At 39.1% G+C, this 26,389-nt stretch overlaps 1 protein-coding gene across 4 annotated transcripts in view; it reads right to left on the bottom strand.

The window, feature by feature from the left end:
• ankrd6b (ankyrin repeat domain 6b) overlaps window positions 1-26,088 on the bottom strand; it is a 38,033-nt gene extending 11,945 nt beyond the window's left edge. For 2 of the 4 annotated variants that reach the window (XM_036582381.1, XM_036582382.1), the window contains exons 1-11: window positions 25,921-26,088; window positions 18,778-18,876; window positions 14,034-14,132; window positions 12,973-13,071; window positions 10,134-10,232; window positions 8,806-8,904; window positions 7,303-7,401; window positions 5,040-5,117; window positions 2,805-2,909; window positions 1,913-2,050; window positions 384-548 (exon numbers count right to left, since the gene is read on the bottom strand). In XM_036582381.1, the coding sequence (XP_036438274.1) occupies window positions 384-548; window positions 1,913-2,050; window positions 2,805-2,909; window positions 5,040-5,117; window positions 7,303-7,401; window positions 8,806-8,904; window positions 10,134-10,232; window positions 12,973-13,071; window positions 14,034-14,132; window positions 18,778-18,876; window positions 25,921-26,046 (1,206 nt within the window). In that variant the 5' untranslated portion in view covers window positions 26,047-26,088. Of the gene's footprint in view, window positions 1-383; window positions 549-1,912; window positions 2,051-2,804; window positions 2,910-5,039; window positions 5,118-7,302; window positions 7,402-8,805; window positions 8,905-10,133; window positions 10,233-12,972; window positions 13,072-14,033; window positions 14,133-17,124; window positions 17,911-18,777; window positions 18,877-25,920 lie in introns of those variants that run through there. The other 2 variants (XM_036582380.1, XM_036582378.1) reach the window with 2 other exon arrangements.
• Between the last annotated feature and the right edge of the window lie 301 nt (window positions 26,089-26,389).

Raw genomic sequence — 26,389 nt, 5'->3', positions numbered from 1 at the left:
TACAGAGAACTTAAACATGGCATTTGTCTGCCAATTTTTCTGCATCGTTTCTATTTATTTGCTGAGTTTAACATGTTGGACAGTAATAAAACTTAAAGCTTGTGCTATAACTTTTTTATGTTTTTTTTTCAGCAAAAATACAGTAATTGTGACTTCTCTAGAGAGGATGTGATAACTTATTTTCACTTTAGAAAATCAACAAAACGTCATTTGACAGTTTACACTCTTTTCTAGGTACTGAAAAACATTTTGAAATGATTGTCTCTGGTAATCGACAGTGATACAAATGTCACTCACTATTAGCCATGTTAGCAGAGGCTGGGTGACTTATCCCTTTAATTGAGGTCCCTGGTAAGGGCGTTACCAGAGCTTTAAAGCGTTACCTGCATGATCTTGCCGTCTTTGTCCCTGTAGAGTGTATAGAGCTGATAAGCTTTGTAGCTGTGTGGCGGAGGAACGCCGATGGGAGGGGAAGGCCTTGTTTTGCTCTTTTTCTTCTGCTCACTACGCTTATTCTCCCTCCTGGAGAGAGGGTCCGACAGTGACGGCTGAAATGAAAAACAAACATACGCAAAATCACACAATCAGCTCTGCGTTCATGACCTGTCACTAATATACTGGCCTCTACAATCATGTCTACAGATAAGTCAGACAAATATCTACTTTAAAGTTTAAAATGAATTTGTTCATGAAAGTTAATAGAAAGTTAATATTCTAGAAGTTCGCTTTTTGGAAATGAAAGACTTTGATGCAACATATAAACACTGGCACAGTTTCTAAACACACTATTCACTATCTAGTCCTTACAGTACATATATAGAACCTGTGCTAAAAAAGGCCTGTTTTTTTGATGTCACGAGAACCAAATCATTCACAGATTTCCCTCTATTCAGCCTACAGCTGTTTAACCCCGCCTGTTCACGCTGAAGTTATAAAGAGTGTTTCAGCCAGTTTACTCTTAAAGTCATACTCTTTAACAGCTCGTTTAAATTCTAAAGGAATAAAGACAGGCTGGAAAATGGTCATGTAAAAATGAATTAAAACCACACTTTCTACATTATAAGGGGTAATCCTTCAGTGTAAGATATGGGCCCTTAAAGAGCTTGGTGGAAAACAAATATGTTTTGTTATATTCTCTTGTCACCAGTGTAGTCAGGCTTGTTTTAGCAGTGCAGAGTTATCTAGTGAGAGACTGAGGGGGGAGAGAGACATCCACTTCTAGTGACATCAAATAGAAATCTAAAGTGTTCATTAGCGTGCCTTATAACATATTAGGTCACAGTACAGTTGCCACAATGATGTTCCTCAATGGAACAGTGTGCGTCTTAGGAGGGGGGTTAAATTATCCCACTACTTATACCCACTACTTAGGACTAGTTAAGACCCCAATCACATGATACCACCAGCGCTAGGAGGGCAAAGACAAATACGAGCTTCCTCCAAGTCATGTGAAACAAGCCACTGCATCTCTTAAAATTGCCAGCTGACAGCTGTGGGCATTTGGAGGAGGACGATAACCTCCAGTTCGCCACCAGAGATGCCTGCGCTGGCTAGTGATGAGCCATGCACAGAGATAGCAAGGCCAACTGTGCTCTCTTGGACTCCCATGCACGGATGGCTGTAGCATCACCAGGGATCGAACTCGCAATCTCATGAAGAAAGGGCCAACACTTAGACCAGAGGTGTCCACTCTTATCCACAAAGGGCCGGTGTGGCTGCAAGTTTTCACTCCAAACAAGCTGGAGCACAGCTGACTCCACTTTATTAATCAGTTGGTCTTAGTCTTCAAACATTTCATCAGGTGATCTCCTGCTTTGTTGGAGTAAAAACGTGTAGCCCTTTGTGGATAAGATTGGACACCCCTGACTTAGACGGTTGCACCACTCAGATGCACCATGATAACAAATCTTACCTTATCTTTGACCTTGCTCTTGTCGCGACTCTTTTTAGGGTGCTCTTCGTTGGTGTCAGGGGTGTCGCTCCTGCGTTCCCCTTGTCTCCGTGCTGTTTGCTCACTACTGGGGGTGTCCTCTGCTGGGGACATGCTTTCCTGGAAACACAAGCGAGTTACAGCTTATTGTCAGCAGGTCACTGACTCACTGGATAAAGAAGCAATGAAATACACTGCTAATAATTTTCTATTGCAGCAGTTTTACACTGCAGCCCTGTTGATTCTTAGGTGAAAATACTGGTTACATGCAAGTCTGTGTTGAAATATATGGAGGTAAAGCTAAGCACACCTAGAACACAAAAATATTAACACCAAACACTATTACAGGCTTTTAACTCTGTCAATGTTTTGTTGGCACCACATTCAGAGTTCGTTAGTCTTGTTTTACTAATTACTAATTTACTAATTAATTGCCCCTGACAAGTTAAGTAGTTGCTCTTGAATAGTTAGTGTGCACATGTGTCCACACTGGTCAGAGTAAAATGGACCAGCATGTGGAAAGATAAATTTAAAAAAAGTCAATCATATCATTAGATACATATATTTCCACTAATTCTCATTGTCACACTGTATGTTAGTGTTTGCTCTGAATAACTGACCCCTGTATAACCCGAGACCTCGAAGGATGTTGCTTCACAGCTCACTGATCAAAGACTGACCAACGCGAGTGTGTATGTGTGTGTCCACGTGAAGACCTTCCCTCTGAGCATTTGCTGTCAAAGCATTCATTTTCTATTTCTGTGTTCGTGTCTCGCTGCTCTGGTTGGGTATATGTGGGCATGTGTGTTTAGTTCTGGATGAAAGGAAGAATAAAAGGAGAGGAGTGTGTGTGTGTGGTCTCTCTCTTTTCTACCTTACTCGGCAGCATCTCATCCCGTGGGACGGACTGTGCTCGTCCTTCAGCCTTCAGCTTGTCCCTCCTCTTCCTCACACTCCTCCCGCGGGAGAAGCTCTGAATCTGAACACAGACGAACGACATGCACATGAGCCTCACTCAGGGAAAAGTACAAAGCCTGATACCCAAACAAAGAGTAAACAAACCAACCTCAGCTGTCTGAATACTCCAGCATAAAAACCTTAATTTTGTTTTCTTCTCTGCATATAAATAAAGGCTAGACCAGCATGAGTTTACCTTTGGGAGCTGAGCATTAATAATTTCTGAGCTTACTGCTCAGCCTGACTTGCTTTACTTTAATACAATACACAGGCATAGAATCTACACCAGGAAAGGCTCAACATGACTCCACTTTGTGAAAAGAAGTAGCTAACTCAACTCTTAAGTTGTCAATATGCTTCAAACGACTAAAGAACTAAATGAAACCGAACTGCTGGTGAACACACTGTTGTTAGTATATTTAAGAAGAACTCAGCACTGCTAGAAGCCTGCTTAACAGTCAGCGGGGGGGTCTCAGAACGAATGGCGTAGTAATTAGGACAAATCGCTGTCAGGAGGAGGTCTCAGAACTAAAAGTGTGTGGACTAGAACCTGTCACAGAGTGATAATTCGATCATTATCGGATTTCTGCAGTTATCTCGTTATTCAGATGGTCATGTAAACAGCATACTCCAATTTCTTAGATCAGAGTAAGGTCTAGAAATCCGATTAAGAAATCCATTAAAGAGAGCTGGATTTTAGCTCAGTAATCAGATTTCTCAGTGCATGTAAACTCTTCCTCTGATTTCTTTCGGATTTCTCAGTCTGAGCATGTGTGAAAACAGACTGAAGCTCCGGAAATTAGCAAGCAGCGTGCAATATAGTGCCTGCCAGATGGCAACAAAACATTTTTGGAGCAATGCTGAAACCAACGACATGCTTGACGAAATGAAGGATTTAAATATTCTTCATCTTCTAGATGATGTATGTTCATATTTCAGGTGAAGTGCTGCGATGTTTAAAAAAAAAAGCCACAACATGAAGTTTGAGTTTTATAATATGTTTACGTTGCGTCTTCTTCTGTGAGTTTACTGGCTGGTTGCAAAGCAGAAATCCGATTACTACCTGACTCATGTAGACCCGGAGTTTCCCCATCATCTGATTACTCAAGTGCATGTAAACGTATTGATCGGATTACTGACAAAATCTGATTTTCTGCAGTTATCTGATTATTAAGAATTCATTCTAACACCTCCTCCTGACTCTGATTGGTCCAAATCCTCATACTGTATGTTCTGAGACCTCCTCCTGACTGTGATTGGTCCTAATCACCACATCATTCATTCTAACACCTCCTCCTGACTCTGATTGGTCCTAATCACCACATCATTCATTCTGAGACCTCCGTCTGACTGTGATTGGTCCTAATCACGGCATGGTTCATTCGGAGACCTCCTCTTGACTAAGATTGGTCCTAATCACCACATCATTCATTCTAACACCTCCTCCTGACTGTGATTGGTCCTAATCACCACATCATCATTCTGAGACCTTCTTCTGATTATATTTGGTCCTAATCACTGCACTGCTCATTCTGTGACCTCCCGCTGAATATGAATGGTCCAAATCACTATGGTTTTGGTTCTAGGACCTCCTCCTCACTGTGAGGGGTCTTAATTAATTAATGAACTATGTACTTAAATACATAGCAACCATGGTTAATTATATAATATAAATCAAATGTACAGAAAAAACTATAGAATAATAACTATAGAATAACATCTAGACTTCAGTGGTTCATAAGATAATAACCTCCACAATGAAAATCACCTGCGTGAATTAAACTCAGCTTTTTTTTTATACAACGTATTTTACAATGTAACTGGAATTCTGTATAACTGGATTTTATAGTGGGCCTTTTGCTGTGTGCATTCTGCATTGCTGTGTTTTCAGCACAGCCCACTAATATCAGTTTAGTGCCGCTGTGCCCTCCCTGTCTCTGTCTGTACTTGTATTAGATTTCAGTTTTACAGCCTGACTCTGATCGGCTGCTGATAAAGGCCTGTTTTGACGCACTTCACCTGAAACTGATGACGCTATGAGCCCAGTTCAAACAGTACAGCAGCAAATTACTGCAAATATTATCAAACAGGCCAGCACATTTAACACCAAGGGAAATCAATGACGGAAATATCATGGTGTGTGTGTGGTCACCTGTGGTGCTTTGGTCAGTAGCAGTGCTACTTCAGGGTTATTGTGCTCTCTGGCCTGGTCCAGTGCAGTCTGTCCTGCCTATAACAAAAAACACACATACACAGAGGTTTGTTTTTATACGTCAATGTGTCAGACTTTCCTATCTGCATTACATTTATGAAAGTAACCATATGCCTCATACGCAATATATATATCTAAAGATGCATGTAATAATAATATGTCCTATGTTCATCATACACAGTACTGTGCAAAAGTCAGAGACCACCCTTCATTTATTTCCTTTCCTGTCAAAACAGCCGTTAAGTACAAATTATTATTTTCAATGTGAGGAAACATATAAATAAATAAATAAATAAATATATATATATATATATATATATATATATATATATATATATATAATATATAAAATTTAAAATATAAAAACACTCAGCCTCACACACACACACCCACACATACACAGAAACCCCTTCTCCACAGATGGAATTCTACTCTAAACACACATCATAAACATCAAAAACAGAGAATTCCTCTCTGAAGACACACACACACCATAAATATAACATACGATTAACAAACCGCAGAGCTGGAATTCCTCTGCAGACACACACACACCCCCACACACAGGTATGACAGATAAGCCCATACATGTCTGCTTCCTGACTACATGACGTTTCACAAAAGCTGTTTTAAAATTTTTACCAGTATCATTCATATACTGTAATGTCACAGTCACTGCTGAACAATTGTATAGAAAATAAAGGGTGAATGAATATCTCCAAGTAGGGAGTGGGCCTTCAACCTGGTCCTACGTTAAGATCTGACATGCTCAAGATAAGAATTTTCACAAATTCAGGGACTATATCTTTAAACATCTTATCGCAAATTAGTGCATCTTAATCTACTCAATTAATGATAATAATTAATTGTTATGTCTATAACTAAGCAACCAACCGTACACAGACAGCTAAGATGTAAACGCATAATAGAAATAACAGAAACGTAAAAAAAATGGTAAAATACAACTGTGTGTTGAATCGGACGTTTCGTAAGCCTGGTTGAAAAAGTTATTAAGTATTATTTCAAGTGTTAGTAGCCTGCTTACACTGTATAAATAAACATAACAGTATTTTGCTAGTTACTATTAGTGAACTTCCTGCCACAGCTGCCTAAAAATGATAACATTCTATTATTAATAGACCTAAAATAAATGTGTGATTTGATGCACAATTTTACATTTCTCCATATTTGTGTCATAAATGTGCACTGTCAAATTAAAAAACAGAGTGAGATTAAAATCCCTCTCCCCATCCCTCCTCTCCTCGCTACCTCATTTTGAGACACAAATGGTTAGTCTCAGTGGCACTTTCACTAGATTTGAACTGAGCTATTAGCAGTGACTGCTGCTGATGGAAAAATCTGTTCATATATAGTTCCTAAATATTTCTGAAAAAGTTTAAGAGATAGGAAGGTGGATCACAGTAAGTGTGTTTACGTGCACTTAATACTCCGATCATAATCGGATTTCTGCCGTTATCTGATTATTCAAATGGTAACGTAAACAGTGCACAGTGATTTTTAGATCTAGAAATCCGATTAAGAAATCTGATAAAGAGAGCTGAATTTTAGCTCAGTAATCAGATTTCTCAGTGCATCTAAACTCTTACTCTGATTTCTTTCAGGTTTCTCAGTCTGAGCATGTGTGAAAAAAGACAGCGGTACAGGAAATAAGCAAGCAGCCGCGAGATGGCAGCAGAACACTTTTGGAGCGGCGCCAAAACCAACTACATGCTTGACAAAATGAAGGATTTAAATATTCTTGATCTTCTAGATGGTGTATGTTCATACCTTCAAGTAAAGTGGGTTGATGTTTAAAAAAAAGCTGCGGCATGAAGTTTGGAGTTTTAAGTTATGTTACACTATTACTCAAGTGCATGTAAACATGTTGATCGGATTACTGACAAAATCTGACTTTCTGCAGTTATATTATTGAGTGCATGTAAACACACTCAGTGATATATCTGCTCAGAAATCCGTACAAAGCCCCTGCAAACAAATGTTTAAGTAGGGTCTGCATGCCCAGTGGGAGGACATACAGAACACTTCTGAATTCAATGTGATGACACAAGACACACGGCTGTCCATCATTACTCCATGTCAACATCAGCAGCATCCTTGGGGTAATCCTGACTGAGTATTAGTCAAGAGATGGACACGCAAGGGCAGTGAATAAGAGCGGAGTGTGTGTGTGTGAGGAGCTCACGTTGTTCCGGATGCTGATGTCAGTTCCAGCCTCGAGCAGCAGACGCGCTGTCTTCTTGTGATTCAGAACCGCCGCCACATGCAGGGCCGTGTCCCCGGCCTACAGCGCAGACAAAACAGACCATTTTAGACTTACAACATCCACCATTCATATTATGCACTGACCATCAAACATTTGGAGTTTTGTCCAATTTTTCTTCACCATTCAGTCATGGCCATTTCCCACCAACTAGCTACAGTGCTGTGAAAAAGTATTTTTTCTAATCGTCCCCAACCTAATAACTGGTTGTCCGACCCTTGGCAGTAGCAACTACACTCAAATGTTTGCAATAACTTGTGATGAGTCTTTTACAGCACTGTGGAGGAATTGTGGTCCACTCTTCTTTGTAGAATTGTTTAAATTCAGCTACATTGGAGGGTTTTTGAGCATGAGCTGCCCGTTTAAAGTCTTTTCCCAGCATCTCAGACGAACATCCGGCTTCAGGATTCTCTGATAGAGAGCAGAATTCATGTTTCCATCAATTATGACAAGTTGTCCCAGTCCTGCAGAAGCAAAGCTTCCCCAGACCATCACACTACCACCACCATGTTTCACTGTTGGTATGATGTTCTTATGGCGGAATGTGGTGTTAGCTTTATGCCAGATGTAACAGGACCCATGTCTTCCAAGAAGTTCCACAACAGGAACAGCATTTTATGTTTACTTGGGTTTTCCATGTCTAATATTAAAAGTAGTCTGATCTGAAGTAGAATCTGAAACATTCAAGTGTGACAAATTCGCAAAAACAGAAGAAATTGGAAAGGTGTTAAATACTTTTTCACAGCACTATAGGCCTCCCCTCATCACACAATGTGCACATATATATGGTCACAGTCCCAAAAAAAATCTTCCAATTTTTTTTGTAAATTATGTAAAAAGATTTCATTACAAGTGATTCTACGCTAATTCTATTTGTCCATTCGTTATTTAAATTTCACACACCATAAAGAAGCTGGCACGTTCAAAATATGTTAACAAAAAAAGAAAGAAAAGTTTTTTGGCCCTGCAGCAAACTCCTGGTTCCTATCACCCCCACTGTAAAGAAGTCTGAGTTGTCAAGTTTCTCTACAATGAACTATTTCACATAAAACCAATCAGAATGACTGTTCACATCTCGAGGACTGAACTATTTAGAAGTTTTGAAAAATCAGTAGAATTCCCCCTTTAGGACTACAGTCTTAGATTGACATAACTTACATATTGGTTTCACAGTAGTTACTGAATACTATTACTACTATTATTAACTCAGTAAAATGTTTAAGGGGTTCGATTAAGAAGCAAATGATAAACACATAAAAATGTTTTGTTTAATTTAAACACCATAAGCCGCTCAAAAATGAAGATATAAGCATGCAAAAGCAGTTCACTGCAAGGCTGTTAAATCCTCTCATTTAAGAATTTAGACTTCCACTAGATTTAAAAGCAGATTAAAAAGTGTTCTGTGTGCTGAGAGTATAAACCCACCTGATTCCTCTCGCTCACTGAACAGAACGCGCCCAGCAGAATGCGGATCACGCACACATGGTTGTAGCGAGCGGAGACGTGCAGGCACGTGTCGCCTACCTGAGACCAGCGCACACACACAAACACAGACAGCGAGTCACCCGAGTCACCCAGCAGAGGCAGTAATCAACGCATAGTAAGTCCCATTCAACGTTTCAGCTTTATGTCTAACCACAAGCACTACAGCATGCAGAATCAGGAGTCAACTACTCTCTCTCTCTCTCTCTCTCTCTCTCTCTCTTTCTCTCTCTCTCTCTCTCTCTCTTTCTCTTTCTCTCTTTCTCTCTCTCATTTTCTCTGCTCTAACTCTGCTAAGTGAGGCGTGAAGACAGTGTTTGAAATGTGGAGTTTGTTGTTATGTTGTTTCATAATTAAGCGCCTGCTTTCACGCTCACTACATCCCAGAGAGGGGGAACGTTTGCTGTGGGCGAGAGAGAGAGAGAGAGAGACAGACAGACAGAGACAGAGGGGCAGAAAGAAAATAAGAGAGTAAAAGAGAGAGAAAATGAAAAAGTGAAAAAGAAAAATGAAATAAAGAGAGAGCGAGAAAGATGGGAAAAAGGGAAAGAGAAAGAGAGGGAGAAAAGAGTGAGAGAAAAAAGAAAAGAAAAGCAGAAAGACAGAGAAAGAAAGATAGAAGAAACAAAGGGGAGGAAAGCAAGGCGGACAGAGAAAGAAAAAGAAAGATAGGAAGACAAAGAAAAAGATGGGAGAAGAAGAGCAACAGGAAAATGATAAGGAAAACAAAAAAGAAAAGAGAAAGCAAAGAGAGAAGGACAAAACAGTGAAAAAGAACAAGATAAAAATGAGGAAAGAGACAGAGTAAGATGAGTAGGGTGAGACAACAAAGAAGAGAGAGAGGGAGAGAGAGAATAAAAGAGAGAAAAAGACGGAGAGAGAGTAAGAGAGAGAGAAAAATTAAAGTGAAAAAGAAAGGAACGAGAGAGTAAGAGAGGGAAAAGAGAATAAGAGAAAAAAAGGGATAGAAAGGCAGAAAGAAAGAAAGAAAGAAAAAGATGGAAAAGTGAAAAAAGGAAAGACAGAAAAAGGAGAAAGGTGAAAAAGAGAAAAGAGAGACAGAGAGTATGATACAAAAGAGAGAAGTGAGAAAAGACAGATGTATGAGGGTGAGAGAGAACAGAGGAGAGAGAGAGAGAGAGAGAGAGAGAGGAGAGAGAGGGAGAGAGAGAGAAGAGAGAGAGAGCGAGAGAGAGAAAGAGAGAGAGAGAGAGGGAGAGAGAGAAGGAGAGAGAGAGAGAGAGGGAGAGAGAGAAGAGAGAGACACTCACGTTGTTTTTGCTGTCTGGGCGGGCTCCTCCCAGCAGCAGGACTTTAGAGCTCTGAGTGTGACCATTCTGACAGGCCAAATGCAGCGCTGCGTTACCAGCCTGAGAGAGAGAGAGAGAGAGAGAGAGAGAGAGAGAGAGAGAGAGAGAGGGAAAGAGAGAGGGGGGGTTAAATTAAAGAACTCTGCAGACACTTCTTTAAAATCTCTAACTTAGAATCTCATGATTCTTAGCGATATTCTTACAGGCTCATCTCTATCTGCTCTGCTTAATTAGCATCAGCACTCAGTAGTAATGGGAATAAAAGGTGCTGTAATGCATTTTTTAAGTGTCTTGTGAGGAAGTAGGCGGGTAGGAGCCGAGCCTTGAGCAGTCTCAGTGCTTCCAAAGCCTCTGTACTGTCGCTACATTAACATTTAACCACCCGAGCTGGCAAAATGAATACACATCAGGCTTAATGCTGAGAAAGACGGAGAAATAAAGAGAGAGAACAAGGCTCCACATCCCAAACTCTCCGACCAAACAGCCATCAGCACCCTCAGGCTGAAAAGATGTGCATTCGCTGACCTTATGCTCCCTCACAGTGCGCCAAATCTACTGAACACAGCCTTTTCACAAAGTTTTTTTTTTAATTGTGTTCTATAGTCTACACTGACCGGCCACTTCGTTAAGTACAGCTCCTTGTTTCTACACTCATTGTCCATTTAATCAGCTCCACTTACTTACTATATAGGTGCACTGTGTAGTTCTACAGTTACAGACTGTAGTTTCTCTGAATACATTGTTAGCCACCTTTCACCCTGTTCTTCAATGGTCAGGACCCCCACAGGACCACCGCAGAGCAGGTATTATTTGGGTGGTGGATCATTCTCAGCACTGCAGTGACACTGACGTGGTGGTGTGTTAGTGTGTGTTGCGCTGGTACGAGTGGATCAGGCACAGCAGTAACCCAGAGGAAACCTTTTGTCAACAGTGTCCAGAAACACCGCTGACTTCTCTGGGCTTCTCTTGTCTGAAACCGACTGATGCACAGTGGAAACATGTGCTGTGGTCTGACAAGTAAACTTTTCAGATTGTTTATGAAAATAATGGACATTGTGTTCTCCAGGCCAAATAAGAAAAGCACTTTTCGGATTGCTACCAGCATAAATTTCAAAAGCCAGCGTCTGTCATGATGTAGGAGTGTATTAGTGTCTAGCTTCCAAATCTGTGAAAGCATCATTAATATTAAGGATGAACACAATTTGGTGCAGCATCTGATGTTTCCATAGTGACCATAATGCTCTGAAGCTCCAGTAACAGAGTGTACTATGTATGCCGCTGTGAATGATAATCCAACCCGATGCTCTCATTAATTCTGAACAAGATGGAAAAATGAATCCATCCATGTACATCCATGTTTACGTGGTTACATAACATTGAACATGGACATACAATTTAATGTAGTGTGTCTGCAGGCAGAGAGGGAGCACAGCCATCTGGATGGCATATAGGAATGTTTGAAACTACAGACAGCAACTTTACACATTTACCAAGATATAGTTCAGACATGACGCTGATTTATTGTCTATTCGGCAGTTCGTACCCAACTTATTCATACGCCCCATGATACTTGTGTGACTTCTAGACACAACTTTCGGAGAGGCATTAACAGACAATATGTTAAATGCTTATAACATCCTAACATGATAGAAATGTGAGAATAAAAAAACAGATTTTCAGCAGAAACCTGACATTCTACAGTAAGATAAGAGAAGAATCCTGAACCTGCATGAGAGAAACGATTTAGCCCAGAGAATACTCATGCTAATAAAGTCATTTCAACTTTGAAAATTTACTTTACACTGAGACATAAAACCATAAAATAATGCCATTACAAAACAATGTCTAATATAAAATTTGTGTTTTAAACCAGTGCTTCAATAATGTCCCACTTTATGTTCACCATGGTACGTTAGGATCAAGATAGCGGGGTAATTTTGTGCTTTATTGGATTTTGATGTCAGTTCTACGTTAATTCCAGACATGTTAAGCTCGTAGCAGGCATTTAAATAACATTCCCTACTTTGTATGTCTCCATTTTTAAGCGACTCCTTCTTTAAAGGCTTGAACTTGAAGTCTGTCTTTTATTAATGTAGCATTAGCCTGTTAGCTATCTGTTGACCTCCACAGCCTACGCTTGTGAGGGCAGAATACAGCCAGTTATAAAGAGAATATAAAGTGTAAACTAGTTAAAGCGAATCTGTTAGCAGCAACAAACGATGCTCAACTGGCAGTTTGTCATCCGGCTTCATTTTATGGGCACAGACTCTAACAACTGAGCTTTTTCAAGCAGTCATTATGAAGCCACATTCACATATTTTGCCGAGGCTTTGCACTGTTTACACTCTTAACACTGCTGTTCTTGCCGTACTTTCATCTTCACTCAGCAGTAAGGGAAGGCGCATTGACCCAGACTGGTTCAGAGACATTTAATGGGACAAATCGTAATATAAAAAGCGTTATATACCAATTAAAGTTCTTGGGCAAGACTTTAAATGCTAAGTTTGTCTACCTTTTTATCTTAATTAGACCTATCATTATTAATGTTGGTCAGTGAGTTATTAGATGGTTACTGATTTATTATAACACCCTGCAAGTATTTTTACGAAAGAATCCTTTCTACCCATTTGACAACTACATGGTGAGGATAAGCATGTTATGTTTAAGCAACATGGCAAATTCACCACAAACATCCATCTACTTCCAGCCACATTTCACCCCAAAAACTGAGACGAGTGAAGGAGGGAAAGTCTTGAAATCAGTTTATGGGCCCCACAGTGTTGTATGAAAATAAGTTCACCTTGTTTTTAGCATGAATGTTGGCCCCAGCCTTAACCAGCAGTTTGACAGACTGACTGAACCCATGCCATGCCACCTCATGCAGTGCTGTGTTTCCATCCTGCAGATTCAAATAGAGGAGAAATAATCAAACTCTGTATTCAGTAAACATTAGTTACACTGTAAACATTATTGTAAAATGTTATTTATTATAGTTATTACTATTCAATTCTTATATAGTATTAACCACAATATTAGTTATATATTAGACAAATGGTATATATGTATAATATATGGTAATGTTATCAAAAAAGCCAAAAATGTTCTCATCTTTCATTTCAGTTTATATAACATCTTATTCCAAGTAAATTTTGGTCAATTTCTCTTAAACTATTCACAGTGTAAAGATTGAGGTGATAGCTACTATATATATATATACACTGTATGTACATATATATATACATACGCTACATATACATTACTGTTCAAAAGTCAGAGACCACCCTTTCATTAATTTCATTAATTTCCAGACAAAACGGTCATTAAGTTATACATTTTTTCAGCATCATTATTCTTTAGTCCACATATAACATTTGTGTAGGTTTATGTGCCAAAAACAGTCAGAATTCATTTTAACAACCTCTCGTTTTCCCTTAGAATTAAACAGGCTGTTGTTACTGTGCCTTTTAGGTTGACAAATGTAAATGACCTCTGTTTCGATTTACTGTGCCTCACTGAAAAAGCAGTCCAGGCTGAGTTAAACTGCTGTAGGCTGAGTGGCACAAAAACATGGAGCTCAAAACGGGCAGGTTCCATATATGGGCATGTATATGTATAAACTGGGGAGTTAATAGTACAATTTGTAACTTAAACATTGTTTACATCCAACATTAAACGCAATGCTTTCTAGGATGATGTATGATGCAGTATGATGCAGTTGCATTAAATTCATTTGTGCTCATCAGAATTAATGATGCCTTTAATCAAAACAAACTTCATCATTATAAATACTAAAAGATTTGATGTACTTAGCATTGGAGGCCTTTATGTAATATACCATATAGGTGTTTGCATGAAGCTCACCTTGTCTTGCCTGTCCAGTGCGCAACCTTCCTGAATGAGAGCCGAGATGACATCACTGTTTCCCACCACAGCCGCTCGGTGTAAGGCCGTCTGGTCACCCTGACAACAGCAATAGAGCACAAAGATGGTCAGTAATGTCAGTTAAACCCCCAATGCAATTAAAATTCAAGCCGTGATTTTCAGCTTAAACAGTGGTGGTTCAACTGTGTGTCACTGAGAGAGTCAAATGGCGAATGAATGCAGGAATGTTAACTTTTAACTGCCAAAGCAAAAGTTGTGGTGAAAAGAAAACGTCAACGACTCCCAGCAAGGCCCAAACACAGGGGGGGAAACAGTAAATGAAGGGTGAATGTAAAACCCTTTTACTTTTTTGTTTTGTGTTCTTTCCATTATTTGCCCATTGTGATTCAACTATTCCAGCTATTCCTTTTCCTCCTCCCAGTACAAAAAATATTTAAGCTGCTTCATTGAGGCAAGACACCCCAAAGTTGGCACTAAGCATGCATACTAGGTTAAGAATCTACAGAGACTCACAATTAGTAGAACACTACTCATTTTTAAGACAGCACAAATGACTTTTCCTGATGTTCTGAACGCAGCCCAGAGCTATCAGGACCTCAGAAGGCATCCAGACATTTAGTGGTGTCTTGTGGTGGCTGAGATCAGCAGGCACTCAGCTCACACTGCAAAGAGAGGCAGGCAGAGCTGGGGGGGAGACAGGAGTGATCATTCCATGCCAAATAAAGCTGTTGCCCAGTAGCAGCAGTTGACAGGCAAAGAGAGACAGAGAGAAAGAAGCTGGAGAACAAGGGGATTCGATGGACATTAAAGTGATATTTGGCAAAAAAATCTAATTTCAAGGACATCCTTGTCTAATTTTTTGCCCCTTGATCTAATCCTTTAATAGTTCAGAGTCCTTTAACGTTCTGGGACTTCTTTCTTGCATTTTGAATGTTGATTTATGATCCAATCTCCCTGATTGATCTTATGACTTTGGTTACTAGTTACTTTAAAATTAGGCCTGTAAAACAATTAAAATAATAAATCACAATTAATCACATTATTTTGTGTAGTTAATGACCCTTAATTGCTCAATTGTAACCTTAAATAACATTTTTCTCCACTTAAAAACAGTGCAATTTGTCAAAGCTATTTGAGAGGACAAAATAATATTATCAGAATATATTTATTCCTTTCAAAAATTCAATTAAATTAATTTCACTGTGTGAATGCAGCTGTTCACTGTGTTCACTGTTACAGTGGATCCTCTCGAGGTTAACTGGAGCTTTCCACTTCGCTGTTGCTTTTGTTAGTTTGCTGCTTGTTGATTTATCCATAGGTCTCCCGCAAGCACAGTTCTGGCAATCTACAGAATGTGCCGAAGGTCTTTAAAAGCTATATGTCTCTAGCAACACATAGTACAGTGTGTAAGCAGCTGGACTTTAGCCTGGAACTATGGATGGTTTGGAGGGTCAAACTATACATATTTAGCATTAATGGAACTAAGTAATTAAAAACACATTATTAGCCAGTAAAGCTGTACGCTTCCACAATGATTTCATTTTTAATCCAGTCATGAATGAAAACTTCAGGAAAGAGTGTATTTTGCTCATTTTTTTGACATGAAGCAAAATACCCACGCATCCTCTATCTATGGACAAAATTCAGACTTCAACATGGTTGTTAATACTGTTTTCAGTTGGATGGCACACATTTATTCATTGATATTCTGGTGTGAGATAAGCTTCTTTTTTGTTATCTGCTTTAATCAAGTAGCTTCCGTGCAAAACGTTTGTCTTTTCTGTTAGCCTACCTTTGGGGTGAAACAGTGTAAATTAGATTTTTTGCCAAAATATTACTTTAAGACCAGTCTAGACTGAACCATTATTTTTCAACAGTAACAATTTGTTCTAAGTGTGTTTATTAAGGTCTTGTTCTTCGCTCAGAAAAGCCCAAATTAGACACTTTGCATTAAGCATTATTCATTATGACTTGTATTTGTATAATTCGCATAATTACAAATTAATAAAGGGTCTGTTATGTGAAAATCACTAATAATTGAATAAATTTTTATTTATTTAATTAAACGTTTTATCATTAGTAACAATTCTGCATTAATCATGTGCAATAAACACTTTAAGACCTTGTTATGCAAACAATTGGCATTGTGGCAGCCATAGGGGGCAGTCGTGGGCTGGAGGTTAGGAAACCAGCCTTGCGACCGGAAGGTCACTGGTTCGATCCCTTGAGCTGACAGTATGTGACTGAGGTGCCCCTGAGTAAGGCACCCAACCCCCAACTGCTCCCCGGGCACTGCGGATAGGGCTGCCCACCGCCCCGGGCAAGTGTGCTCACTGCCCCCCAGTGTGTGTGCATTCACTAGTGTGTATGTGGTGTTTCACTGCATGGATGGATTAGATTGCAGAGGTGAAATTTCCCCATTGTAGGACTAATAAGGGTCACCTAATCTAAATAAAACTTAAGCCATAAACATGCCCACTTCGAATATTTCAGGTTTTAACATTTTAACAATGAAATACAAATACATTTGAAAAATTTGGAAGTTTTTCTACTTTTTTGCAGGCAAAATACCAGGAAAAAGTATTTGTGATTTATATTGACTTTAGAACATGTAACTCATCTTGAACTTTTAGAAATACTAAATAATCTAGATTAGCTCTTAAGTAATAAACCCAAGTAAAACAATAGACTTTTTATATAACCTATAGTAATGGAGTGCTGTTGACTATTCATTAATATGATATGAATTTAAATGATAATTTGTGCTCAGTAAGGTGTATAACAAGGTCAACAAAGTATTTATTGTGCATTATTATAAATAATTATGCAATTATTAGTGAGTTTCACAGGACAGACATCCAATAAAGTACTAACAGAGGTCATTATAAAGACACTTAGTGCTCAGTGAATAAACTATTCTTGTCTAATCTGGGATTAATAAAGTCCTAATATGTGTTTCATAAAAAAGTGTTACCATATATTCCACCAGCTCAATGTCTGGTTTACTGGCTTTTGGAGAATGCCAAGTCTGCGTGCAGCTAGTTTTTGAGAGTGAGCAACATTCTCTAACCTCCTTAATCCTCTCCTCTGCTCCTCCTCTCTCTCTCCCAGCTCTCCTCCACGGACTCCTGCCCTCTCTCATTCCCCGCGGAGGTGTGAGTGTCTGTCCACTCAGCCGCCCGGTGCTCCAGAGAGAGGGGGAGCTCAGGGACCAGGTGGAAACAATCTGCCTGAGCCAGGGGTTAGACTCCTGGGGAGGCTGGTCAGGCTGGTCAGGTGCTTGGCCCCCTGGATCTGGTTCTACCCCTGGCTCTGGTACTAGTGGAGAGTTAGGAGGAGATTCCTCCAGGTGCCAGTCATAATAGTCCCACTCCAAGCCACTGGAGGATGCCATTGCAGTGCTAGTAATTGTTAGGTGCTCATAAAACCACCAGTGCTAAATTAACCCCTACAAAACAACAAACAGTATTATTACCTGGAGGAGGTAATTTAGCACTGGTCATTTTACTGTGTTATTATGGCCTTGAGCTCACAGTGGATCCCATTTACACACAAACCGTAGCCAGCCACATTCACTAAGGGCCATGCAAAGCATGCAATGTGAAAACGGGACTTATCATTTGAGTGCTACTAAAGTTCAAGCGATGGTCAAACTATATTCCATAAATGCAGTGTTAGTTTCTAAATCCAAAGAAATGCAACCAAAAGAAAAGATGACTAAAGCAGCTTTGAAAAAGAAACAAGCACAAAGTAGAAGCAATGCGGAAACCAAAACAATCCTAGTATTCTGCTGAAACTGAGTTACATGGTACATAATGTATGAAAGTCTATCCGATAAAAAGAAAGTATGACAGATACAAAAGCCCCAATCAATTTGATCTTACTAACAAAGAGCACAGTAAATGAATCTCTGATACAGTTGTACACAGAAGTTCAAACAACCCTGGTCAAATGACATGTTCGACAAATGACAGTGAACATAAGTTAACACATCCTTATTTTAGAACACAATTTCTATTTATTTGCTGAGTTTAACATATTGGAAAACAATAAAACATAAAATATATAACGTGCCACAGTTAAATTCTGCAAATAAACAGTAATTGGGCCCTAAAGTGCGTTCTCTGTAGAGGATATAGTAAATTACTTTCACTTAGTAAATTAACAAAACGTCATTTGACCATTTAAAAATGATCAACATTGATCAACACTGAAAATGAAGCTATAATAAAGCTAATATCTGGAAATGGTCCTTTTTTAAAAGTGGAGATCAACTCACAAGGGAGGTAACTTGACAAAAAAAGAACGTAAATAGATCATATTAGTATGTTGTTTACAGTCGTACTCGCTTCTTGCGCATGGAATTCTTGAAATATTAAATAAAATATCTAATAATATGTTTTGCCTAGTAGTTTGTAAAACTTAAATACACACTGTATCATTATTATTGTATATAATAAAAACATTAATATGGCAAGTGAACCCACACATTCGAACAGTAGTGTATGTCTCACAAATAATTTTGTACTGATACTTACTCAAAAAATGTTTTCAACTTTTCAAATGTTATATATTTTCAAATGTTTTCAATTTTCAACACATCCATGCTGACGTAGTGTTGAACTTGGTTTCTGGTTAACTTTACTGACTCAACACTAATCTATACAGATTCTACACTGTAGATGCACAAAAACAGAACAGTTATGATTGAATTTGCACTCACGTCATCCTGAATGTCCAGGTCGCAGCCAGCCTTCAGCAGAATCCTCACCACCTCTATGTGGCCCTTATAGGCAGCCAAATGCAGCGGAGTCCGGCCATACTGCAAATACACAGACAGTACATCACACCCCGTCACAATCTGAGGAGAACAGCAACAAACGCTCTCCCACAGCCTAGGACAAAAGCAGAATCTGTTTGATGGTTACCAGTGTCCGAACACCAAATGTCACCAAGATGGCAAAGCCAAAAGCAATCTGCCACAAAATGCAGGCTCCATCTGTGTAATGAGTCGTCAGTCAACAAACAAACATTTAATCCCTGGAATTAAAACCCAACAGAACCTCTGCTCCTGCTCAGAAGTGGATAAACCCAACAGGTGGTCTCCCTCAGGTCCTCTCTTTCAGCTGATTTCAAATACTGATGAGAAAAGGTAGGAGACGTATCGTCCCCTCATATGAGTCCTTTAAAGGATGAGAAGTGACAGATCTCCGGTACCAGATGTAATCTTACAAAGGATTAGCCTCAGCGCTAAAGCAGCTTCAGTCAAAACACAAACTGTGGGACAGATATGATCAGTGCACTGAGATTATGAGGTCTGCTGGTTTGGTACGGTGGCACTATCAAAAGCACTGATAGTACTGTGATAGCACTGTTAGAGCTCTGTGTCTCCGTGCGCAGCTTTGCAAAAAATCTAAGTGGAGGATAATATAGACTGACATACACCATCATTCAAAAATCAGATTAGTAACTTTTATTTAATTCAGTAATAACCCAAACCTATAGAGATTAGAGATACAGAGAAAATTTCAGTCACCCGAAATGTTTGGCCGAAAATGGTAAAAAATGACACTTTTTGGTACTGAAAATGAGAAAAATTGTTAAAAATGTGTTTCTTGTGCTCTCTTCAGCCATGTGGAATCATTTCATGGTCCATCACAAAGGACGTAACACAAGCAACTTATAACCTCTGCTCATCAAGGGGAGGAACAATGTCCAAAAACATCTCAGATCACTAAGTGTTCTTTGTTGTCAAGGACGTTGGATTTCGTGGCACATACTCCAGCCTTCATGCACTGTAAATAATTGCCAGGATTGCACAATATTTAGCACTAATTTGTCATGGTAAAATGCTATATTGATCATTTTACTGTGAAATCAATCCAGCACAACATTTTCTGTGAAAATCAGAGGAAATTACTGTGAGGTTGATGCAGAACTCACACTGTGCAAAAAAGGTGCAATTTGATAAAACATCTATGTTTTTAAAGAGAAAGTGTTTTTATTCTGGTGGTTCAGGTTTTGGTGTAGGTTTTGGCGAACACTGCAAAAAAGTTAAATTTGTCTTTGCATTTAAAAAAGCAACCTTGATATATTCTGTGCATATACAGTGTAAAACATGGTGAAAAATACGTTATTAGATTTTGTTATTTACTGTTATTATTCAGTTTAGTTTATTTTCATTTTATTTATTTTTTCTTAACTTCATTTTTTTACATATTTATAGAATTGTTATCATTTAAAGTAAATTTTATATTTATGTAAAAATACAGGAAATTACTGTACTTTATTTAAAGCTTATTACTGTAAGTGTACAGCAAAATACAGCTACATTACAGTAAAGCCAGTCCTGGCAACCCAACACTATGCACATGTTTGTGCTTTGTCTCACTGAGAACTCGAGCACATCTGATTCAACTTTGTAACTAATTAACAAGGGCATCGTTGGCCGGGTCAGGTGTGTAGACAAACCACAAAAATGCACAGAGCAAAGGGTCACCAGGACTGGGACTGGAAACCCCTGCTATACACAACTGATGGTGTTGAAAACTGCCTGGTCATTTCACCATCCATATCACTGACCACTTCTAAGCTCTGTTAATGAAAGCTATAAGAGGCTTTAAGTTTATGTAACAATCCAGCGAATGAGTCCACACTCTCACTGCCTGTCAGCCACGTTTTCCCACAATAACTGCTGTCAACTGTTTTAACAGCTTACAGTGTTTTTGAACTCTGTGTTGACAAGAGGAAAAAATACTCCAACACCTTTTGTTATTACTGCCTTTTACTGCTGATCTGAGATAAGATTAGCTAGTTCATTTACAGTAGTTAAAGGAAAACTACGCCAAGCACTGCTAACCAGTGAATAATTCAATTCAACATTTACTTATTTAGAGCTTTTTTACAACAGGCGTTATCACAACACAGCTTCATACAGAATTCAAGTCCAAGCCCTGAAAGAGCAAGCCAAAAGCGACAGGTGCAAGGAAAAACTCCGTAACAGCAAGAGGAAGAAACCTTGAGAGGAACCAAGACTCAGAATGGGAACCCATCCTCGTCTGGTCAACACTGGACAGCAAAACAATAACACAGCAAGAGCAGCAAGAATAAGATATGACAATTAATATACAATAGTGAGAATAGAAAAAGAACCTGGACACCTGACAGAAGTGTGTAGACTAACCAATGATAACCAATGATGTCTGTTAAAAGGTTATCATAGTAACATATGAAAAATAAATTATGAAAACCCGTCACTGTCAAAGAAACCTCTTCTGCCTTCTTTCAAGTTCAGTCTTAGAAGCTGGTTGCACTTTCTGCTTCTCATGATCCAAGTAATCCCAAACACATTCAGTGACAATGAGGGCTGGACTCTAGGGTGGACAGTCCTTCGGTTTAAGAATACCAGCAACTTCTCTGTGTTACTTGCAAATGTTCTTTTTTCATCTATTTCTAGCACTGAGTTGTCGTCTCACAGTGGAAGGACGGACAGAAACAACTGTGGATGTTTCCGAATCTGGAGCAGAAGTGGAGCTTGATTTTCTCCTCTCTCTCAAAGATGAACGCTTTAAGTTAAGCTTATCTGATGGTGACAGTTTTGGTGGTTTACCAGGTCTTACCTGGTTGTTAGGAGCCCCATTTTCTCTATATCTTTTAATACTTTTTCAAACTCTAGTTTTGGAAACTTTACTTATTATTATTATTGTTTGATAGTCTCCCTTTTTATGCAAGTGGATTATCTTATATGTAACATCCTCAGAAACATCTCCTGAAAAATGAATAACCTGTATTTAATGTTTTTTTTTATTGGAAATTAAATAAAAAGGTAGTCTGGAACTTTCTTTTGTCCATTGTTTTAGGTTATAGTATGAAATGCAGTGTTAGAAACCACATGAGCAAGTCTATCTAAGATTACTTAACAACATGGTTCGAGGCAACCGAGTGATGATTTAGGCATGTTTTCACACCGCTAATTTGTGGTTTCAATTACTTATTACCCTTAGCCTTGTGGGTCTAGCGCAAGTCTAAAGCAAACTTCAGGCATCAAACAAATCTTGGCAGATCATCTACACTGGCCAAGAACATTTATTATTTTTTTACCAAACTACTTAGTTTAACATGGAACTGTTCACAGAATTCTAGCTGTTCCCTACGTATTTATTTGGTGCCATTTTCCTCCAAACTTCAGGATTCGGATAGAAAAGTTGACTCTTCTGGTGTAAAAGCTGTGGCCGGGCTGTGAGCCATGTTGTGTGAGGTTTCAGGGTGTGGCGGCAAGCCGTGGGAGCAGTTCTGCTTCCGCACGGCCTGCTGGGTCGGGTTTCGCTCGGTCCTGTTTGGAGGGCTGCCACACGCATTTCAGGTGAAGGCCCCTCGTGTGTTGCAAGTGCACGGTCGCCATAGCTACAGCGTAGTGACCTGCCTTGACCCTTAACAACTGAACACTATCTCTGCCCCTTTTACATGTGCTCTGCAACCAGGTTCATATACACACAGAGATCCACTCTATCCTCCACTGAGCTACGTCTTTCTCCCTCCTTCTACGTATGTTCCCTCTTATCCGTTCTGGAACGGAATCCCTCTGTTCTCAGATTAAGTTCTTATAGGGAGCTTCTGCCAAAATAAACACATGAAAAATATAACAGGCTTAGCCTCCCTCTGCCTAGAGCCTAGGGCGAAGAGATACAGATGCAGTGAGACAGCGCTGTGGAGCTAAATAAGTTGTTAAGAACTCACAAATAACTTACTTACAGAGAGAAATGAGTGTCTTAAATAATACACCAGCTCAAATGTACAGAAATAGTGTATATAAATGTGCCATATATGCTTTGTGAATGTAAATAGGTGTGGGTCAATGACATGACGTGCATTTTTGTGCCCAAATTTTTTCCTAAAAAATAATTTAATAAATATATAGATATATCAATCATATTATTCTACAATACCTCCTTTATTGCATTTTCAGTGCATAAAAATACACGTCAGGTGGTGTGACCATACAACAATATATTCAGATTAAGTAAACAATTTAAAAAGTGTAATTTAGTCATATGAAATTGTAAATAAAGTAGTTGTGACTGTATGTTTGAAACCTGTAAAATCATAACATATTGCCAAACTTAAAAAGTGAAGTATTCAACTAATTGCAAAAATTTTTGTCAGCAAATTCTGATTTCCTCAAATGTTGCGCCGCACAACCATCCACAAAGGACTTTTATTCTGACATGCTTTAAAAGCTGGGCAGGTAACTGCATCATAAAGACGATTTGAAGTGGCCTTCATGGTGAAAAGGTCCCAAAGTCAGTAACGCTTTCACAATATTGAACATATTGAGTTCTGAGTCAGAGTCAGGCTGGTTCAGATTACCAGGTCAGCTGGTGTGATCCCAGTAAACAATGAAAATGATTAATTAATATTAATATAATAAAAAATTATGTATAACCTTGAATTAAAGAACAAGGGTTTATAGAAGTGTCCAAGTACAAAGACTAGTTTATATATGTCTTCATTAGTCATAACTAACTTTAAAATATTATTTTCGGTGTTTTAAAACTGATTAACCTGTTTAAAAACAAATTTATAACACTTTAAAAGCTGAAAAAACATGTTGAATAGATTCTTGCAGATACACATGCGTTTTAATTTATTTATACATTTCTTGTCATTATTTTTAAATCTCTAATTTGCCTTACATATATAGTATACATATATATTAAATGAGAAAAAGGAAGCTGGACAGGAAACAATACTTTTTCTAAGGAAGCGTCCTTACATCCCCAGCTATTTAAATCAAACTTGCAACAGCATAATTGCAACTGGTGCAGCTCTGAGCACATGCATAATGTATTTATTCTACACTGAGCTGCCTTGGAGAGCTGGCAAAGGAAGAGCGGCTATTCTTTGAAGAATTGCTCTTCCTTATCGTTCATCCCCCTCATAAAGATTAAAGCTGTTTAGGGCCAAAGCTCTGACCTGGATTCCGCCTCGTGCCTGCCTTTCATCAGAGCAACTTTTCCTCAGAACTATTTTCACTTTCTTTCCCTCTTTTCTGCTTTAAATCTCTCCCATTCTACTCGTGTCTCTCCGATAGCAAACAGAGGAAAAATGCTCATGCATTCCGAAATCTTTATGCTCATTTTTCAAAATCTCTTTAAGCATGATTGCCTTATTAAAGTCTTATGTGTAGGTTTGAATCTGGTTCAAGCTCAAGCTGATTAGAGGAGGCCTTATAGAATATAAACACTGACCAAATCTGAGTACCTTCAGGTCTGACACATGGCTCTATTTCACAGCTTGTCCAGCCACATCACTGAATAAGAGTCTATATTTACCTCCTCAAAGGGCCAAAATCAAAAGTGCTGGGTTCAAGTGAATTAAATTACACTTTAAACACAGATGTCTGCACAGCCTGTACTCTCAGCACAATCAAGAACACAAAACACACACTATCTGTGACTACCATAGAAGACATATATACTATTTAGACTAACAATATAAAGTTCTGTAAACTGTAAAATCACTGTCCAAAAAAATTACTTCCAAATTGGAGAGGGCATAAACGGACTGGACTTTTAATGGCTCTTAATGAAAATAATTTGGACTTCGAGCCTTTTGTATTCGTCCATTTGTCATGCATTTTTACCCACTGTAAAGGACAGCTGCCATGTTCAAATGGTGTAGAAAAACAAAAACAAAAATGTTTTTGTTAGACAGAACAGAACAAAACCTTGTATCTCAAAAGTGGTAACCTTACAAGAGAAGGAAAAACATTCTTAACTTGTTATGGAAGTCAATGTAGCAAGATTTTTGGAATTAATTTGGAAATGAATTTTTGAATTAATTTTGGAGGATAACTGGGATTTTCAAATTATGCACCTTCAAACTGGAGATACGAGGTTTTGTGCAACACAGAGGCAATACAGAATGTGACTGTATGTTCAACATAAAGTGTAGTATGCTATGGGGAACCATGACTATTAGAGCTAGATGCTTTTAATTTGGGCTATATATGTTCATTTATTATAGCACCCCAATGGGATTTCTAATAGTAAGATGGCTCTAAGCTAACACTGCGCATGTTTTATGTGAAGCTTGTAACAGACATTAACATAGAAATTACCTTGTACATTACAGTTTTATAGTGCGTCTTTCAGTAAAGAGTCTTGGAAAGAGCTGCTGCTGTTTTCCATTGTTAAAAGCTGTCTGAAACCTGGTTACTACAGCTCTTGTTTGCAGTCAGTGATGTATCTAGAACTTCATGCAGGCTAGAGTGATGTTCCCACCCACTGGATGATTCAAATGTCAGCTCCTAATTATGTTTGTAGTTAATCTGTATGCAAGGCTCTCAGTCCAGCTCTTGCAGGCTTAACCAATGGGAGAGTTATCTTGGCTGTATCCACCTGTATACCACCGTAAAAAACAAATGCTGTTGGGGGTTTCAAGATTTTAACCCCTTTGTTTCTAACCAAAACTTAACTGTGAAATAAGAATATTGCAATACTTATTCCATTAAAATAAATGAACAGAAAATTACACACACCTTTCTATAGTTCTTTAAAATCATTAGGCCTTCCCTCAATGGCTAGAAGGCCCTACACAGAATATATTAATTCTATTCAGGTGTACAGCAAAGCAACAGCAAAGTGTATTTAAAAACTGTTAAAAAAATCCCCCACTTCACTATAATTATGTATAAATAAGCTGTTTTCATTGCTTACTTATTTGAACACCCCCATGAAAAACTCTACAAAAGAACTATATTCCTCCGTTTCAGGCTTTACAGTTTCCCACTGTTCTTTTAGAGCAAAGTCCCTTTCAATCGCCACAGCTTAAGGGCAGCGTGCCAGAGCGGGTCAGCTGGACTCACCTTGGTGACGGCTACTTTGGCGCCCTTGTTGATCAGCTGCACCACATGGTCGGCCTGGCCCTTGTGCGAGGCTACCAGGAGCCGCTCGGAGAGTGTGCGCACCCACGCCGCATCCTGCTGGCTCATGAAGCAGAGAGGGAGGCCTGAGGGGGTCCGGGATCCAGTACAGGGGAGGGGAGAGGGCAGAGGGGGTGTCCGGGACTCCTCTAACTCATTTTCTCAGAGCAGGGAGTGAAGAAGAGGAGAGAGTAGAGAGGGTCCACACACATACGCCGCTGGAGTGATCGAACCAGCATGTCCTCCTGCAGGCCTGTGGATCCACAGGAAACACATGGAGCAGAAATGTGAGCGAGTGTAGAAAGAGGTGTAAAAACAGGAAGAGTGTGTGGAGGGGAGGAGGGAAAATACGACTAGCCGTTGGGTCAATATGTGGAATGATGTGGACAAGATGTTGACAGTGTGTGAATTC

Source organism: Colossoma macropomum, unplaced genomic scaffold, assembly GCF_904425465.1.
Source record: "Colossoma macropomum unplaced genomic scaffold, Colossoma_macropomum, whole genome shotgun sequence".
In the NCBI taxonomy this organism is placed as follows: domain Eukaryota; kingdom Metazoa; phylum Chordata; class Actinopteri; order Characiformes; family Serrasalmidae; genus Colossoma; species Colossoma macropomum.
Note: the sequence above shows the minus strand (reverse complement) of the source record. Positions and strands in the feature narration are given on the sequence as shown.